Source organism: Trachypithecus francoisi, unplaced genomic scaffold, assembly GCF_009764315.1.
Source record: "Trachypithecus francoisi isolate TF-2019V2 unplaced genomic scaffold, Tfra_2.0 Lachesis_group20, whole genome shotgun sequence".
NCBI lineage: Eukaryota > Metazoa > Chordata > Mammalia > Primates > Cercopithecidae > Trachypithecus > Trachypithecus francoisi.
Genome location: NW_022681466.1, coordinates 68,837,841 through 68,857,618, shown reverse-complemented (window position 1 = coordinate 68,857,618; position 19,778 = coordinate 68,837,841). Strand labels below are relative to the sequence as shown.

At 53.7% G+C, this 19,778-nt stretch overlaps 2 protein-coding genes across 3 annotated transcripts in view; both read right to left on the bottom strand.

Moving 5' to 3' along the window:
- The window catches only part of TRPV3 (transient receptor potential cation channel subfamily V member 3), a 51,135-nt gene extending 42,323 nt beyond the window's left edge, over positions 1–8,812 (bottom strand). For both annotated transcript variants that reach the window (XM_033185092.1, XM_033185093.1), the window contains exons 1-2: positions 8,714–8,812; positions 5,890–6,010 (exon numbers count right to left, since the gene is read on the bottom strand). In XM_033185092.1, coding sequence (XP_033040983.1) covers positions 5,890–6,008 — 119 coding nt within the window. In that variant the 5' untranslated portion in view covers positions 6,009–6,010; positions 8,714–8,812. The remainder of the gene's footprint in view (positions 1–5,889; positions 6,011–8,713) is intronic.
- A 9,799-nt stretch (positions 8,813–18,611) lies between these two features.
- TRPV1 (transient receptor potential cation channel subfamily V member 1) overlaps positions 18,612–19,778 on the bottom strand; it is a 32,791-nt gene continuing 31,624 nt past the window's right edge. Inside the window, exon 16 of the mRNA XM_033185091.1 lies at positions 18,612–19,174. Coding sequence (XP_033040982.1) covers positions 19,002–19,174 — 173 coding nt within the window. The 3' untranslated portion in view covers positions 18,612–19,001. The remainder of the gene's footprint in view (positions 19,175–19,778) is intronic.

Sequence of the window (19,778 nt, the reverse complement as noted above, 5' to 3'; positions counted from 1 at the left end):
TAGAATGAGGGATGGGTGGATGACAGATGGATGGATGGATGGGTAGATGATTGATGGGTGAATAAATGACGGATGGATGGATGGATGGATGGATGATGGGATGGGTAGATGAGTGGATGGATGATGAATGGATGGATGGATGATGGGATGGGTAGATGAGTGGATGGATGATGGATGGATGGACAGATGATATATGGATGGATGGATGATGGATGGATGATGGGTAGATGAGTGGATGGATGATGGATGGATGGATGGATGGATGAATAAATGACGGATGGATGGATGGATGGATGAATAGATGATGGATGGGTGAATAAATGATGGATGGATGGATAATAAGTAATTGGGAGGGTAGGATAGGTAGACAGGACCAATAAGCAAATAAACCTACATAACCTTAAACCAAAATGTTGGGAGGTTGCATCCTTCAGGTGACTTCCACTGTGCTCTCAGGTGCTTAAAGCGTTTACCTCTCCTAAGCCTCATCCCCTTCCCAATCTCTCACAAGAAGATGAGGAGCAGTCCTTTGTCTCTGCCCCACCTCCCTACCTACTCAAGGCCTTCTCCCAGAGTCCACAGGGACCCAAAGATGGTCCAGAAAGCCATATCACAAGAGTACGTATCCACTCCAGACCTGAGGCTGAGAACCCGAGGGAAAGGAAGAAGCATTTCCTCATCGCTCCATAGTGTCCTCATGCATGCCAAGGGCTGTGCTGGGCCACCCAGCTGCTTGCTCACCAGCTCATTTTCCTGCCTGCTCTTTTTTTTTTTTGAGATGGAGTCTCGCTCTGTCGCCCAGGCTAGAGTGCAGTGGCGCGATCTCGGCTCACTGCAAGCTCCGCCTCCCAGGTTCACGCCATTCTCCTGCCTCAGCCTCCCGAGTAGCTGGGACTACAGGCGCCCGCCACCATACCCAGCTAATTTTTTGTATTTTTAGTAGAGATGGGGTTTCACCGTGTTAGCCAGGATGGTCTCCATCTCCTGACCTCATGATCCACCTGCCTCGGCCTCCCAAAGTGCTGGGATTACAGGCGTGAGCCACCGCGCCCGGCCTCCTGCCTGCCCTTTTATTGACTCATCTACTTGCTCAAAAGCTTCTAATATCCTCTGTGTAAGAAACTCAAGGAGACAGAAGGGAAGAGATGAACCTTCCAGGGACCCCACACTCAGAGATCTCAACCAGAGCTAACACATCATCCCAATGACCATGTCAACCTCTTCAGAGAGAGGTTGGGCTACGGGAGCTCAGAAGAAGAGAAGATCCTTCCAGGTGAAGACAGGATCAGGGAGGGCTCTGTGCTCTTTTGGGGTGGGATGTGGTCTGGGTCTTGACACCATCCTCTGGTTTGGGAAAAGCCCCAAAGGCAGAACAGCATGAGAAAGCCTCAGGAGAAGGGGAGGTCTATGTCTGGAGAAGGAAGCCCTTGTCAGCTGGAGCACCAGACATGAGAAGACAGTGATAAGTGTCGGGCTGGGAAGGACCCCAACTGTTGGGCAAAGACCTAACTCCTGGGGCAAAGCAGCTGCTAGACTGTGAGGGTCTGTCCTGTACCTGCCCTACTGGTCATTTTACACACCACATCCCACCCAGCGTCATAAGCACATGGAAAGCCTTAGCCCTGTGACACCCCGGCTCCTGACTTGCTGTAGATGATGTTTGTTTCTTCCTGCCTTCTCTCCGGACCAAAGGGCACCAGCTGGGTGTGGCTGACCCAGGTGAGCAGTTCTATACCATTTCTACTGCATTTCTGTTCCTTTGAAGTCAAAGAACTATCCCTGAACAGTCCAGGACTGGGAAGGAGACTGCCTATTCATTTGCTCTGTGCCAAGAAATGCTCAAGTGCTCTGGGCTCTGCAAGGCCAGTACCTCCACAACCTCCATCAGTCTGCATCTCTGACCCTGGGCATCACTTTTCCAGGGTCCAGGAAGGAAGCCAAGATGACAGCTACTGTCAGGGAATGGCACGATAGTTCAGGAACACTCCCAGGTCCAAAAGTCTCTCCCATCTCCAGACTCCCTGGTGCCTTTGATTCCACCATTAGTACCTGTTTCCTTAGGGGTCAGCATTGCCCTCTTTCTTCACCTATAATTTATATTTTTTTTTCCTTTTTTTTTTTAAGACAGAATCTTGCTCTGTCGCCCAGGCTAGAGTACAGTGGCACAATCTCGGCTCACTGCAACCTCTGCTTCCCAAGTTCAAGCAATTCTCCTGCCTCAGCCTCCCAAGTAGCTGGGATTACAGGTGCCTACCACCACACCCACCTAACTTTTGTAGTTTTTTTTAGTAGAAACGGGGTTTCACCATGTTGGCCAGGCTAGTCTCAAACTCCTGACTTTGTGATCCACCTGCCTTGACCTCCCAAAGTTCTGGGATTACAGGTGGAGCCACTGTACCTGGCCTTTCTTTTCTTTTCTTTTTTTTATTCTTTTTTTGAAACAGAGTTTTGCTCTGTTGCCCAGGCTGGAGTGCAGTGGCACAATCTTGGCTCACTGCAACCTCCACCTCCTGGGTTCAAGCGATTCTCCTGCCTCAGCCTCCCGAGTAATTGGTACTACAGGCACCCACCACCACACCTGGCTAATTTTTGTATTTTTAGTAGAGACAGGGTTTTACCATGTTGGCCAGACTGGTCTCAAACTCCTGACCTCAAATGATCCACCTGCCTCGGCCTCCCAAAGTGCTGGGATTACAGACGTGAGCCACTACGCCCAGCCTTTTAATTTATTTTTTTTTTTTTTTTTTTTTTTTTGAGATGGAGTCTTGGTCTGCGCCCAGGCTGGAGTGCAGTGGCGTGATCTCGGCTCACTGCAAGCTCCCGCTCCCAGGTTCACACCATTCTCCTGCCTCAGCCTCCTGAGTAGCTGGGACTACAGGCACCCGCCACTATGCCTGGCTAATTTTTTTGTATTTTTAGTAGAGACGGGGTTTCACTGTGTTAACCAGGATGGTCTCCATCTCCTGACCTCATGATCCACCCGCCTTGGCCGCCCAAAGTGCTGGGATTACAGGCGTGAGCCACCGCGCCCGGCTTTAATTTATTCTTTTTTTTTTTTTTTTTTTTTGAGATGGAGTCTTGGTCTGCGCCCAGGCTGGAGTGCAGTGGCGTGATCTCGGCTCACTGCAAGCTCCCGCTCCCAGGTTCACACCATTCTCCTGCCTCAGCCTCCTGAGTAGCTGGGACTACAGGCACCCGCCACTATGCCTGGCTAATTTTTTGTATTTTTAGTAGAGACGGGGTTTCACTGTGTTAACCAGGATGGTCTCCATCTCCTGACCTCATGATCCACCCGCCTTGGCCGCCAAAGTGCTGGGATTACAGGCGTGAGCCACCGCGCCCGGCTTTAATTTATTTTTTTTTTTTTTTTTTTTTTTTGAGACAGAGTCTCGCTCTGTCGCCCAGGCTGGAGTGCAGTGGCCGGATCTCAGCTCACTGCAAGCTCCGCCTCCTGGGTTTATGCCATTCTCCTGCCTCAGCCTCCCAAGTAACTGGGACTATAGGCGCCCGCCACCTCGCCCGGCTAGTTTTTTGTATTTTTTAGTAGAGACAGGGTTTCACCGTGTTAGCCAGGATGGTCTTGATCTCCTCACCTTGTGATCCACCCATCTTGGCCTCCCAAAGTGCTGGGATTACAGGCTTGAGCCACTGTGCCCAGCCTATTCTTATATTTTCTGTTTCTCTCTAGGCCCAAGTCCCCTACTCAGTTCTGAGGGGGATGACCAAACCTTCACATGAGGGTCCTCAGAGAGCCTTTGGGACAGAGGAGTGGACACCAATTCAGGAGGCACATCAAGCTCAGCCCTTGGTTGGGCTGAGGAGGCTTTGCAGAACTAAACCTGGAGCTAAGTCTATGAATGGGGGGATGGGCTCAGAGCAGGTGGCTTGACGGGTCCTGCTGAGGAAAGAACCTGGGATTCTCCCAAAACTGTCCCCAATTTTTTCCCGAGGTCCAACCCTCCCCTGGAAAAGTGAGAACGGCGGGGGAAGTGAGAGGACAGCCAGGGAGGTGGTCCTTGCCCGCTTAGCTCAGGGATGTCTCGGCCCTTCCCTGGACAAGTCCACCCAGACCCAGGCTGCCCCCTTGGCCCCACATGACACCTGTCTGGCTCCTCTTCCACCAGTTTTCCCTCTTGCATTCCAAGATGGGGCCTCCACCTGGGTGTCCCTCAGGCACCTCTTACCCAACATTTCACAACTGAATTTGGCTCATTCCTCCTGACCTGGATCTTCTCCTCTGGTGCACCATGTCAGAGACGGCCCCACCATCCCTCCAGGCCCTCCCACGGGGATTCCTCCTTCTCCCTTACCTCCCATGCCTGGTTCTGCAGACCCTACCATACTGACAGCCCTCTGCGCTGTCCCCTCCTCTTTATCCCTGACCATCCAGGCTCACACATCACCACCTATCACCTGGGCTTCCCAAAGGCCTCCTCATGGTCTCCCTGCCATCAGCCTCTCCTCCAATCCATCATCCACGCAGATCCCCCACAGTCACCTCTCCAAAAGGCACATCTCACCATGCCCTCCCTCCCACAAAAAATCCCTCCGTGGCTCCCCACTGCCCTCAGGATTGTCCAATTTCCTTGACTGACCGCCAAGGAAGTCAAGGGGACTCATCTCCCCAAAGACTCCTCTACCGCCCAGCGTTTCAGCTACACCAGACTCCTCACCTCGGTGCCCCCACCCTGAGCCACTGCTCCTATGTCTCTCTGCCTCAGATGTACTTTTCCTTCCTCTCCACATCTTCTCTAGCACCACCTCCTCCAGGAAGTCCCCTGAGACTGCCTACAGGATCAGAATAACCTGCCACTCTTCAGGCCCCACGGGGCTAGTTCACCTCTCTCTGGTGGCTTCCCACTCTCTCCTCGACTCCCCTTTCACCAGACTGTGAGCAGTCGTGGCCATTTTTCTCTCCATGTCCCAAGCTTGTTATCCTGAGCCCAACCCTGGGGCTGGTACACAGGACACCTCAGTGATTACAGCTCCAACTAACAGAGGGGAAGCAGCAAGCCCAACCCTGGCCCAAAGTGGGCCTGGGATACAGGCAGAGGAGGCAGGCCCACCCCGGGTTCGAGGGACGCACAGATGGAGTGGGCTGGGGGGACAGCTTGAGAGGCACCGAATCAGCTGGGGGTGCAGAATCTACAATGGAGGCAGCAGAGGGGCGGGACGGGTGACCCTAGAGAGGCCCCTTCTCTGCTCCAGGCCTCCTCCATGTCCCCAGCCAAGAAGTAAAGCTGATCATTCCAGCCCGGTCCAGTTCCCAGGGACCCCGTAGAGGGATGGGGACAATGATGATGGTGAGGGTCACAGAACACTCTCAATGCCAGCACGTGCTGAGCTCTGACCGCGTGCCAGGTGCCACACTGAACACGTTGCTGACTTGATCCCAATTAACCGTCATCCTATCGTTGGTGCCACTGCCGGTGTCCCCATTCCAAAGGTGGAGTTCAAGAGCTTGAATAACCCGGCTGGGCGCACGGTGGATGGAAAGCTGTTGGTGTGTGCGGAAAATGTGCCCGGCAGTGGGTCCAGGTCACCTGGAACTTCCACCCAGCATTCTGCTCCTCATCTCAAGGATGGCTCCAGCCATCCCTCACCTCCCTGAGGAGTCCTCCTGACCGCTCCTGCCTCAGCACCCCCTGATCCCTCCAAGGAGGCTTCCCTAATTGTGCCAGTCACACTGACCACCGCAGCTCAGCCCCCTGAGTGTGCTCTGCTCCCCCCAGCACCATCCCCCAGTCATACCTCGCCAGGCACCGGGTCACCCAGGCGAGACTGAGAGTCTCAGGTCTCCCCAAGGCAACAGCTCCCTGGGGGTTGCCAGGCCCCCCGCTCATGACCCTCACAGTGCCGCAGTCCCAGTCCCGAGCCCTCCGGACCCACCTCTTCTTTGTGGGGGTGATCTCCGCCGCCCTCTTCTCTGGCAGGACGGCAGGGTTCCCACTGGGGGCGGCAACTCTCTTGCCCATGAGAGGCACCGTCTCCTTGGGGTGGGCATTCATGGCTGGAATACAACCACAGGGCAGATGCTCAGGCCGAGGGGACGGGGGGAGCTTCAGGGAGTTTAGGATCCCCGTGTGGCTGTATCCAGCTCCCGTTCACACTCCCTGGGACAGGAAGCTCACTCCTCCCTTCCCAGGTCACCAATCCTTCTTCAAGGACACAGAAGCTGTCCCCAAAGCTTCCCCAGCTGCCTGCTCTAGCACTCCTGATGCTATATGGTCCTAGGAGAGCCCAGGAAGGTGTCCCAGTAGAGACCACCATGCCCCGATCCTCTCTCACGACACCATCTCAGCTGACCAGTCCCCAGGCGGACTCCTGGGCACCAGCTGTTTTCTCGAGGCCCCTCTCCAATTTCGTGATGAGCAGCTCTCAAACAGTTCTGACCTCCGCAGAGCAAGATTATCACCTCCTTTGCTCTAGATGTTATGCTCCTAGTAACACGTCCTCACGCTCCTCGGGTGTTTTGGATTCCTCAGTGTCCAGGTGGTCTCTGTAGCCAACACACCGATCATCTCCCAGGCCCTCCCAAAGCTGCATGTAACCTGCTTATGGCTGCCCGTCCATTAGACTCCCCTCCCACCTGCAGGGAGTAGCTGAGTCCCCTTACCCCAGCGGAGGAGGCCGACCCCCTGTCCAGACCTGCTTTACTGATGCTCAGAGTGGGCCGGACACGGTGCTGAGCCCCAAGGGGTGTAGGGATTGGGGAAGGGGGACTGATACATCTTCCAACAAGACCAAGACAGACTGTACAGGCTGCTGTGTGGAGGAAGGACAAGCCGGGCGGAGGGCACGGCCTGGGAGGGTCAGGAGTAGCAGGAGTGGCGGGAGCTGCTGTGGCCAGAGAACCTGGGGAGCTCACGGGGACCCTGGCAACGAAAGCCGTGTGGGCAGGCTGGGCCCTGTGAAGTCCTTGCACACCGCATAAGAGCTGTGGCTTTAGCCGGGCACGGTGGCTCACACCTGTAATCCCAGCACTTTGGGAGGCCAAGGTGGGCAGATTGCCTGAGCTTAGAAGCTCAGGACCAACCTGGGCAACATGGTGAAACTCTGTCTCTACTAAAACACAAAAAATTAGCCGGGCATGGTGGTGCACACCTGTAGGCCCAGATACTCAGGAGGCTGAGGCGGGAGAATTGCTTGAACCCAGGAGGCGGAGGTTGGGCAGAGGCAGGAGAATCACTTGAACCCAGGAGGCGGAGGTTGCAGCGAGCCGAGATTGTGCCACTGCACTCCAGCCTGGGCAACAGAGCGAGACTCCATCTCAAAAAAATGAATAAAAAATAAATAAAGTTTTTATTAAACATAAAGAGCTATGGCTGACCCTTGGGGGCAGCTGGGAGTTGGGTGCTGCATTGCGGGGTGGGGGAAACCAGAAGGCAGGGGCCAGGAGGAGGCTGCTGCAGGGGCCACAGGGATGGGGAAGGAGGCCAGCTGGCCACAGAGGGAGGACATGGGCTGGGAAAGGGTTGTGTGGACAGGTGGTGACTGTGCAGTCAGGGGGTGCCACTCTCAGCTTGAGTCACCCTCAGGGGACTCACCCAGAGGCACATAGGTGGGGGCAGGAAGATGGATTTCTGTAAGAAGAACCCAGCCGGGTGGGGTGGAGCTGGGGCCACTGGTGATCCTACCCCAATAGGAAAGCTTCCTGGAGGAAGTTTCCGGAACCGGATGTCATCAGGCTGGAGAGAGTCCCCCGCCCTCCAACTCAAAGGGAGCAGGCTCAGGACTGGTGAGGTATCAGTGAGGGAGAGCTTTGGGCCTGGAGCGTAGGAACCTTGAGGCCAGGCAGGTGGAGCAGCCCCCCGAGAGGGACTCCTGGGTTCCCGGCCTTCCCATGTCCAGTCACGGCCTGATGAGGACGGGCAGCCTTTTTGGCTTTCCCCATCCACACGTGGCCTTTGGTGAACTAAAAGGCTGGGAGGCACCGAGCGAGCATGAAGGAGACAGATGAAGGGCACGTCTCACCCCTCCCAGGGCCTCTGTTTTCCTTTCTGAGAAGTGGGCTGAATGGTCCCCAAGGACTCTGTGGCCCCGAGAGCTGGTTGCTCTCTGCCTTCCCTGGGCCTGAGAATGTGGCCTGCCGTGGGCCTCTGGGGCAGGAGAGGCTCAGGGAACTCCGGACGAGGGCCGCAGCAGCTATCATTAGCTCCCTAAGTCACCCCATAAGCCCCACGTTCTCACCTGCTGGACTGTCTTGTTGCCCTGGCCTTCCCTCTCTCTCCCAATCCCTGACACTGATTGAAATGGTCTTTCCTGGGCGACAGACCAGGCCGCGGAGCCACAGCTGCTGACTCAGCGCCTGTGAGATGCCTGGGCCTCATCCCTCTCCCGCGGTGGGGCCACCGCCTCCCATCCTGAACTCCCATCACACTCCTGCCCCAGAAAGCCGCCTCCCTGGGCCAGCCTGGGGAGGCAGGAGCCTCTCCTCTGCCCCTCAGCAGTGGTGAGATTGAGATGTCCCTTCCCAGGATCCCCAAACCTCAGGGCAATGTTCCTGAGTCTGTAAGGACCTGTGTTCTCACACGTCCCTCCAGTCAAGAGCGCACGGCCTTGCTTTCCTCGCTGGGGCCCAAGCTCCTTCCAGCCCTCCTCCCAAGGCTTATTGGCCAAGGGCAGACATGGCCCAGAGGACCTCTGAGGGCCATGCTCTGGGCTCCCCAGGGAACTTGGAGATGACCAGCTGCTTTGTGCAGGGAAGACTTACCTGGTTCTGAGTGGTTGTGGCAACCCTTGCTCTGAGATCACCGCAGGTCTGGGGCCCAAGGCCCCTGGGTGGGACGGTGGCTGAGGCGGTGGAAAGCTCTCATTGCAGGCAGAGGGATGGCTGGAATGAGGCATCAGAGGCAAAACTGGCTGGGCCACCTGCCCTCGGCGCCAGGCAGGCCACGCCCACCAGCCACAGCTGCATTGCCCGCCCGCCCGCCCACGTGGCCCGTGTGAATCACCCCCACACCCACACAGCAGCCTCACCCCTACCAGGGAAAGGGCAGGGGAGGCTGCAGGTGCCAAGGTCGAAGTTATGGGTCAACTCCTCCCTCTCTGGTATTCCATGCTGGGCAGGGACTTCCCATCTCAGGCCTCAGTTTTCCCAACTAGGAGATGGGAATCTTAACTCCTACTTTCCAAGGCTGCCGTGAAGAGCCAAAGAGAGCACAGAGGCGGGAGGGCTTAGTGAAGGGCCAAGTGCTCTGCTCTGTCCCCTGGGAGGGAACAGCACAGCCCAGGCCTGGCCTGGTTGACCTCAGCGCTGCCAGCCCCAAGACTTGGCCCTTCTTCTTAAACGTCGGTTCCTGGGATCAGGTCTCTCGGGGACAAAATTCCCCCATTGAATACTTCCCACCAACAGTCACACATCATAGCCCTTAGTGTCAGCCTCACCCCTTCCCGGCTGAATGAGCCTAGCAGGTCATTTCTCCGAGCCTCAGCCTCCTCATCTGTGAAACATGCTTCATAAACCCACTTTGCAAGGCGATCGTGAGGCTTCCACAAGCGCCAGCAGAAAGGGCCAGAACAAGGCCCAGGGCACGGCAAGCACTCAGTAAACAAAGTCAGCTCTCAGTTGTGATTGCTTTTGTCATCTCCATGTATTCTCCCAGCAACTGCCCGGGCTGCCTTTCTCCAAGGCCAGGGCATCGTGGGAGGAATCGCTGCCCTCTCTCCTGACCCAGGCTGCCGCTGTGAAGTGGGTGGAGCGAGGTCAGGACGGCCCTGTGTGCCTCGCGTCACTCAGGAGCTGCACACCTGCTCCTCGGGGCGAGATGCGGACAAGACCCGGCTGGGACAGAGCAGGAAGTGTCTGCTGGTGAGGCCGGAGCTGGCGCCTGATGGGCAGGGAAATCCCCAGCTGTGAACCTCTCACTCCTTCATCATCACCACCTGCCTGGCCTGGGGAGGAGGCAGGAGGCACGTGAGGCCTCTAGGCCATGGGAGAGCAGGACCCGTGGCCGGTAAGGGGCAGACCAGACTTGCAGGTGTGGGCGAAGCGGGAGACCGCTTCTGCCGTGGAAGTCAGGGGGTCCTGAAGTTCCCACTCACAATTTGAAATCTCACGACTGTGCCTGAAACTCCACCCGTAAAGCCCGACGTGGGGTTCAGCACAGCCTCCCGCCACGTGCTCACTCGCCGTCTCCCGACCCAGCCCCGCGCCCTCCCAGCTTGCCTCTGGCGGCTCAGACGTCAGGGGAGGAGGCTGCTGTCAAATGTCGGTGCTTTCATGTTCACAGCTTTTCGCAGAGGGCAGGTGGGAGCTGGTGAAAAAGGCCCCTGTCTCCCACCCAGAAGTGTGCCCTGTGTCCAGCAAGGAAGAAGGGGACCCTCACTCTGCTATGAGAGGTAGCAGGAGCCAGGTCACCCAGTGGAGTCACAGTCACTACTTAGGAAGCCCGAGCCCATCCCAATCCCGCCCTAAACACACAGAAGCAGTGGCTTTGGCCCCTTAGGAGGTCTGTATTCAACCCCATTTAACCCAGCACCTGGTGAGAGCCCATGGGAGAGGCCGTAGCAGGGACGCAGGTGGACGATGAGGGATTCAGAACTGGAGAAGGCCGTGTTCACCCTCGAGGAACGTGCGGGCCACAGGGACACAGGCTCAGGCAGGAACCATGACCCACCAGGCGGGGCATGAGGACAAAATGGGCTGAGACCCCCAAGGCGGGAGGAAGTCCCTCTGACGGGGTGTAGGGGATGGGTTTGGGAAAGAGGGCGCATCTGCCTGGACTTGGAAGGAGGGAGGAAGCCACAAGAGAAAGTCACGCCCACAGAGGCTCACAGGCCAGGACCACGGCATGCTCAAGGAGTGGTGAGAGGCTTGGGCGACACACAGACCCAGAGGGCTGAGCAGAGGCGGGGCCACAAAGCCAGGCTGCAGCCCACTGAGTGACTCCAGGCCGCTGGGCAGCCTTGACTCCTTAGTCCCACAGGGCTGTTGGCCCAGCCTCAGAGGGCTCGTGGTGTGGATGCTGTCACCAATATGACGGAAAGGAATGGATCCACTGGGCTGAGTCAGCACCCCACACCACGGCCGTGCCCCTGCCTGTCTAGCCCCGGCTGAGCCTTGCCAGAGTTCAGGCCCCTGTGTTTGGGGTCCACACAGCAGCCACGGGAGTGTGCAGCCATGAGTCTCACTCTGCAGGCGCCGCCCAACCAGCACGGCCCGCCCTGTCTTGGCCAGCTCACAGCGACCTTTAGGGCCCATTCCCAGCCACCCCAATGCCTGGGAGTCTGGAAGGATGAAGGAGCTGCCCCCCAACAGTGTCCAACTCCTCACTCTTGGTGGCAGCCATAAGCCACGCTGTGCCCACCTTTCACTGTGATCACACATCCTTCTCTGGCAGTGGGTGGAACACACAGAGCCTGGAGAGGCGACAGTCCCGAGAAGGAAACTTCCCGATTGGCACAACCAGGGGCGATGGGGCCAGGGCCTAGGGTGGGAGGCAGGTGGGGAGAGGGAGAGGGCAGCCTCCGGATATTCCTGCCCCAACTCCGCTCCCCCGAGGTCTGACTTTCAGACAGCCCCGAGGTGCCCATGGGTGCCCAGCCTGCCAGACGGAGCTCAGAGTGGAAGCCTTAGCCAGCAGCATCTATCTGCATGATGCAGGGCCGTCCTCTGCCTCTGTAAAGCACCCCACAGAGGACACACGAGGCATCACTGAACAGGCCCCCTCTGCCTCCCAAAACTCCCAAGCCCTGTAGACACGAAGCCCAAGCAACAAGCCCACAAGTTCCACCCGCACAGGGGGAGAAGGAAAAGGGGGTGTCTGTAGGGCAGGGGCAAGCAAGGAGGGGCCGGCCCCCTCACACACTCTAGGAAACGCCCTACTTGGTGCGGTGAGGAAGGAGAGAGGGAGCCAGGTAGACCTCCAAAACCAGCCTCCCGCCCGAGCAGGCTGACCTGGATGATGGCCGGGAGAGGGTCCTGGCAGCCACCACTGCTCTTGAGCCAGGAGAGCTCAGCAGCTGCCCACAGTGGATTCTGGGTTGTGGCTCATCCTGCTTCCAGGTGACGGCGGGAAGGACGTGCAGACAGAGATAGCAGGAGATTTGACAGTTACCAAGAGAGTCGGTTCTAAGTGTTCTCATCACACCAAAGAGTGAGGCGCTGTATGTGTGAGAGAGCTTGATTTGGCCATCCCACACTGTATACATGCATCAAAACATCATGTCGTATGTTGTTAATACATACAATTTCATTTGTCCATCAAAAATCAACTTTAAAATGCGTAAATATATAAATCCATAGCATGATGTAAAGCATTTTTTTTTGTTTCATTCCCATTTTTACCATTTTGTTTTATGAGAGCATTAGTAAAGAAAAAGAACAGAGGCCGGGCGCAGTGGCTCACGCCTGTAATCCCAGGACTTTGGGAGGCTGAGGTGGGTGGGTCACCTGAGGCTAGGAGTTCAAGACCAGCCTGGCCAACATGGTGAAACCCCATCTCTACTGAAAACTCAAAATTAGCCGGGTGTGGTGCTGCACACCTGTAGTCCCAGCTATTCAGGAGGCTGAGGCAAGAGAATTGCTTGAACCCAGGAGGCAGAGGTTGCAGTGAGCCAAGACAGTGCCACCACACAGCCTGGGCAACACAGCGAGACTCCGTCTCAAAAAAGAAAAGAAAAGAAAAAGAAAAAGAATGGAAAAGTGAAAAGGAATATGATCAAAACAAAAATATAACATGCTACAGTGTAAATGCATACAACGTATTGGTCAATGCTATTAACTTTAAATTAAACAGAGAAACAGAAAAAAGAGAAAAGATAAAATGACCACTACATATTTTTTAGAATGGCCCAAATCCAAAATGTGAACAGCACCAAATGCTGATGAGGACGTGGAGCCACAGGAACTCTCAGTCATCACTGGTGGGAACGTGAAACGATGCTGCCACTTTGAAAAACTCTCTGGTGGTTTCTTACAAAACTAAACATACTCTTAGCATCCAATCCAGCAATCACACTCTTTGGTGTTTACTCAAAGAAGCTGAAAACGTATGCCCACACAAAAATTGCCCATGGACATTTATAGCAACTTAATTCATAATTGCCAAAACTTGGAAGCAACCAAAATGTCCTTCAGTAGGTGAATGAATAAAGAGTGATACATTCAGCCAGGCGCGGTGGCTCACGCCTGTAATCCCAGCACTTTGGGAGGCCGAGGAGGGCAGATCATGAGGTCGGGAGATAGAAACCATCCTGGCTAACACGGTGAAACCCTGTCTCTACTAAAAATACAAAAAAAAAATTAGCCAGGCGTGGTGGCAGGTGCCTGTAGTCCCAGCTACTCAGGAGGCTGAGGCAGGGGAATGGAGCGAACCCAGAAGGCGGAGCTTGAAGTGATACCAGATGGTGCCACGGCACTCCAGCCTGGGAGACAGAGGGAGACTCTGTCTCAAAAAAAAAAAAAAAAAAAAGAGTGGTACATCCAAGAGAATGGAATGTTATCCTCCAATGAAAGAAATGAGCTCTCATGCCATGAAAAGACATGGAGGAAACTCTAATGGATAATACCAAGTAAAATAAATCAATCTGAAAAGGCTACGATGATGCCAACTACATGACATGCTGGGAGAGGCAGAAGCATGGAGGCAGTAAAAGATCAGTGGTTGGCCAGGCACAGTGGCTCACGTCTGTAATCCCAGCATTTGAGGAGGCCAAGGCAGGCAGATTGATTGAGGCCAGGAATTTAAGACCTGGCCTGGGCAACATGATGAAAGCCCATCTCTACAAAAAATACAAAAATGAGACAGGCATGGTGGCTCTCACCTGTAGTCCCAGCTACTCAGGAGGCTGAGGTGGGAGGATCCTTGAGCCCAGGAGGTCGAGACTACAGTAAGCCATGATTGCACCACTGCACTCCAGCCTGGGCGACAGAGCAGCAGAACTCCGTCTCAAAAAAAAAAAAAAAGAAAAAAAAAGGTCAGTGGTTGCCAGGAGCTGGAGAGAGGGACCGATGAATAGGTGGAGCATGGAGGATTTTTAGGGCAATAAAATTCCTCTGTCTGATACTATAATGGTAAACGCAGGTCATGCATTTGTCAAAACCCATGGAATCCGTAACCCCAAGAGTGACCCCAGTGGACTTTGTGTTTTGTAACCCCAAGAGTGACCCCAGTGGACTTTGTGTTTTGTAACCCCAAGAGTGACCCCAGTGGACTTTGTGTTTTTGTGTTTTGTATTTTGGTTCCTTTTCTTTTTTTTTTTTTTTCTTTTTTTTTTGAGACGGAGTCACTCTATTGCCCAGACTGGAGTGCACTGACAAGACTTCAGCTCACCACAACCTCCGCCTCCTGGGTTCAAGCGATTCTCCTGCCTCAGCCTCGCAAGTAGCTGGGGTAACAGACGTGCGTCACCAAGCTGGGCTAATTTTTGTATTTTTAGTAGAGACGGGGTTTCACCATGTTAGCCAGGCTGGTCTCAAACTCCTGACCTCAGGTGAGCCACCCGCCTTGGCCTCCCAAAGTGCTGGGATTACAGGCGTGAGCTGGACTTTGGATGATAATGATGTATCAGTGTCGATTCACTGATTGTAACAACGTACCACTCTGGTGCAAGATGTCAGTAGTTGGGGAGGTGGTGGGCACAGCAGGTGTATGAGAACTCCTTATATCTTTTTGGTGTCAATTTTGCTGTGAACCTAAAGCTGCTCAAAAAATAAAGCTGGCTGGCCGGGCGCCGTGGCTCACACCTGTAATCCCAGCACTTTGGGAGGCCGAGGCAGGCGGATCACGAGGTCAGGAGATCGAGATCATCCTGGCGAATACGGTGAAACCCTGTCTCTACTAAAAATACAAAAAATTAGCCAGACGTGGTGGTGGGCGCCTGTAGTCCCAGCTACTTGGGAGGCTGAGGCAGGAGAATGGCGTGAACCCGGGAGGCGGAGCTTGCAGTGAGCCGAGATCCAGCCACTGCACTCCAGCCTGGGCAACAGAGCGAGACTCCATCTCTAAATAAATAAATAAATAATAAATAAAGCCGGCCAAGCCCTGCGGCTGGCACTGCAATACCAGTACTTTGTGGGGCCAAGGCGGGAGGACTGCTTGAGGCCAGGAGTTCAAGACCAGCCAGAGCAACATAGCAAGACCCCATCTCTGCAGGGAAAAAAAAAGCCAGGCAAGGTGGCTCACGCTTGTAGACCCAGCTACTCGGTGGCTAAGGCAGGAGGATCGCTTGAGCTCAAGAGTTTGAGGCTGCATTGAGCCATGACCGTACCACGGCACTCCCCCACCTGGGCAAGCGAGCAAGCCTCTGTCTCAAAAAAATAAAATTAAAATAAAATAAAGCTTATTCATTTTTTTAAAAAAGAAAGAAGACATACCAATTGCAGGTATGTCCTTCCTTAAACAATCTCAGGTCTCCAATCTAATAACAAAAAATTTTGATCGTTAGTTTTGCAAAAGTACAACCACAGGATCCCTTCCAGCTCTAAGTAAATTCAAAAGCTGATCCAGGCGGCCGGGCGCGGTGGCTCACACCTGTAATCCCAGCACTTTGGGAGGCTGAGGCGGGTGGATCACGAGGTCAGGAGATCGAGAGCATCCTGGCTAATATGGTGAAACCCCGTCTCTACTAAAAATACAAAAAAAAAATTAGCTGGGCATGGTGGCGGGCACCTGTAGTCCCAGCTACTCGGGAGTCTGAGGCAGGAGAATGGCATGAACACAGGAGGCGGAGCTTGCCATGAGCCGAGATCGCGCCACTGCACTCCAGCCTGGGTGACAGAGCGAGACTCTGTCTCAGAAAAAAAAAAAAAAAAGCTGATCCAGGCCGGGCGTGGTGGCTCACACCTGTAATCCCAGTACTTTGGGAAGCCAAGGCAGATGGATCACTTGAGGTCAGGAGTTCAAGACCAGCCCCGCCAACATGGTGAAACCCCATTTCTACTAAAACTACAAAAATTAGCCAGGCGTGGTGGCAGGCGCCTGTCATCCCAGCTACTAAGGAAGCTGAGGCAGGGGAATCCCTTGAACCCAGGAGGCAGAGGTTGCAGCGAGCTGAGATCACGCCACTGCACTCCAGCCTGGGCGACAGAGCAAGACTCTGTCTCGAAAACAAAACAAAAAGCTGATCCAATTTACAGAAGTTTGCAGCTGTCTGACACCCACACATTTTTTAAGAAAGGCCTACAGGTAAAACACGGAGTCCCAGGTCCACAGCAGGAAGCGAGAAGCCCTTCCCCCTCCCTCTGGCCCAGGATAGGCTGGCATGCCCCAGCACATTCTCTGCCAGGCAGCCTGACACAGCAGTTAAGACCCAGGCTTTGAAGTCAGACTGCCTGGGGTCAAATCCAGGCAATGTGTTTACTGGCTGTGCAACCTTACTCACTGCTGGAACCTTGATTTTCTCATCTATAAAACGGAACTAATAATAACTTCTTCATGAGCTGTTAGGAGACTTAAAGGGAGATGCACATGGAGCACCTTCATAAACACTCTCCACATCCCAGCTGGTGGCCTTCATCCTCCAGGCTCCAGGCTCACTTGCCATGGTCACACGCAGGCACTGGGGGCACTAGCCCTCAGCTCCTCCATGGGGCCTCCTATGTGGAGGCAGACACGATGCTAGAGAACAGGGAGGAGGGATCCCAGTATTTCCTCCCAAAACACCTCTCCTGGTAGAGCCCAAGCCCCAGCCTCAGGCAAAGTTCATCCCTTCATGGACCAACACCCAATAATTCCACAACTAAACCACTCATTCTACACTCCGCAGATATTAACACAACCTGCGCATGGCTGGAACAGATCTCTCTTCCAGAGTATCTGTTTCTTAAGCTCTATTGTGTAAAGGAAGAGTCAGCAAACTCTTCTGTAAAGGGGCAGATAGTACGTTTTTTATATTTTAGGTAAGCTTTTTATATTTCACGCTTTGCAAACTATTTGGTCTCTGTCACAACTATTCATTTCTGCATTATAGCAGGAATGCAACCATAGGAATGCGCACACACACACATACACACACACAGATACACACATACACACACACATACACATACACACACACACAGATATACACACACAGATACACACACACACACAGATACATACACACACATACACACATACACACAGGTACACACATACACACACATACACACACAGATACACATACACACACACATACAGATACACACATACATAGATACACACACACACACATACACACAGATACACACATACACACACATACACACACAGATACACACACACACAGATACACACACAGATACACACACATACACATACACACACACACAGATATACACACACACAGATACACATACACAGATACACACACACACAGATACACACACATACACACACACAGATACACACACATACACACACAGATACACACACACACACATACACACACACACAGATATACACACACACAGATACACACATACACAGATACACACACACAGATACACACACATACACACACAGATACACACATACACACACACATACACATACACACAGATACACACACACAGATACAAACATGCATGCATGCACACACCCACACACACACCCCCATGTGTGCACACATGCTTCCATAAGCAGCCTGCACAGAGCCAGTTAGCTATGCCAGCCCATTACCTGGCACAAACTTTACACTTGACACGATATATATGTATACATATATATTTATTTGAGGATGCCACTATGGATGGAGTGGAAGCACGTGCCATTGCGGGGAGGCAGGATTGGGGTCCCTACAAATGGAAGATCTTTCAAACATTCTTCCCAAGTACCTTTGGGATGTGGTTCTGTACTTTTAACCCGAACAGCAATCGAGCTGTTATTTTGGAGACTGTGATTGATTGTAAGGAAAGATGAAGAAGGCACTCCTGCAACAGCTTGAATCTGCCAGAACTGGAAGTGGGACGGCCTCCCCCACCTTCTCCGGGGAGTAAAGACCAACACCCCCAAACCACCCGGGCAGGTGAGCGTGGAGAGCGAGCACAATACAGAGAGGAAGGGCTTCTGCGTTTTCCATCAAAGGAAGGTTTTTGTTCCCAAAGCTGTTCTCCTGGGCTTCGTTCACTTTTGCTTCTAGTAATGTAAAATAAAAGGAGGCTGGGCGCAGCAGCTCACGCCTGTCATCCCAGCACTTTGGGAGGCCGAGGCAGGCGGATTGCCTGAAGTCAGGAGTTCGAGACCAGCCTGGACAACATGGTAAAACCCCGTCTCTATTAAAAATACAAAAATTAACTGGACGTGGTGGTGCTCACCTGTAATTCCAGCTACTCGGGAGGCTGAGGCAGGAGAATCGCTTGAACCCGGCAGGCAGAGGTTGCAGTGAGCCAAGATCACACCACTGCACTCTAGCCTGGGCAACAAGAGTGAGACTCTGTCTCAAAACAAAAACAAAAACAAAAACAAAAAACAGCTGGGCATGGTGGCTCACACCTGTAATCCCAGCACTTTGGGAGGCCAAGCCAGGCAGATCACCTGAGGTCAGGAGTTCGAGACCAGCCTGGCCAACATGGTGAAACCCCGCCTCTACTTAAAAAAATACAAAAAATTAGCCAGGTGTGGTGGTGCGTGCCTGTAATCCCAGCTACTCAGGAGGCTGAGGCAGAAGAATCACTGGAATCCAGGAGGCGGAGGTTGTAGTAAGCCAAGATTGTGCCTCTGCACTCCAGCCTGGGCAAGAAGAGTGAAACTCTGTCTCAAGAAAAATAAAATAAAATCAAAGAAAACAAGGGCCTATAACATGTCCCAGTAGAGACGGACCGTCCACACTGTTTAGGAAAGTGAGTAAAACCTCGAAAGCCTGTTAGGAGATGCACTTGGGACCGGGACAGTTGGATGCACATCACTCCCCATGCTTCCAACGCTTCCCACAGCTTGTCCGGTGCAGATTTGGGAACATGCTGGGCAGGCACAGACCAGGCCAGGCTGCTGACAGAGCACGGGTGTTCCCTCGGCAGCCCCCCGTGACAGCGGGGTCTCCTAAGGCCCAGTGTGAATAGTGCTGTCTGTGTGAGGTCCTCACTTCTCTCCGGAAGCAGGAGGACTCTTGAAGACCTCAGCGTCTTCTGGCTTCAGGGACCCTGAAAACTGTCGCAGGTGCACTTCCTCGGGCTGAGCAGAGGGCCTATCTCGAGTACTTGCCTCTCTTAAAAGGGGGACCAGGGCAAAGTTCTTCCAGTGTCTGGCTGAAACTGAAGGGTAAAACACTATTACTACCTTGGAGGCAGCAAAACAAACATTCCCTTCTTGGCCTCCCAAGTCTCCAGATGAAAGGAGGCCCAGGCTGGGTGCGGTGGCTCACGCCTATAATCCCAGCACTTTGGGAGACCGAGACGGGTGGATCACCTGAGGTCAGGAGTTCAAGACCAGGAGTTTGAGACCATCCTGACCAACATGGTGAAATCCTACCTCTACTAAAAATACAAAAAATAGCCAGGCATGGTGGCGCCTGCCAGTAATCCCAGTACTTGGGAGGCTGAGACAGGAGGATCACTTGAACCCGGGAGGCTGAGGTTGCAGTGAGCTGACATTGTACCACTGCACTCCAGCCTAGGCAACAGAGGGAGACTCTGTTAAAAAAAAAAAAAAAAAAAAAAAAAAAAAGGAGGCCCAGGCATGCAAGTGCTTCCTGAGGCACCTGGATCGGTGCAATGTCCTCCTCCCTCAACTGCTCAAAGAGCCCCATGCACTCTGGTTGTTCCTCAAATTCTCTTCCTCCATCCCACCACGACTTGCTTGCAGCCTCAGGAGAGCCTATTGCCTGCCCCTCTCGGCCTCCATCTCCTCCCTGCCCAA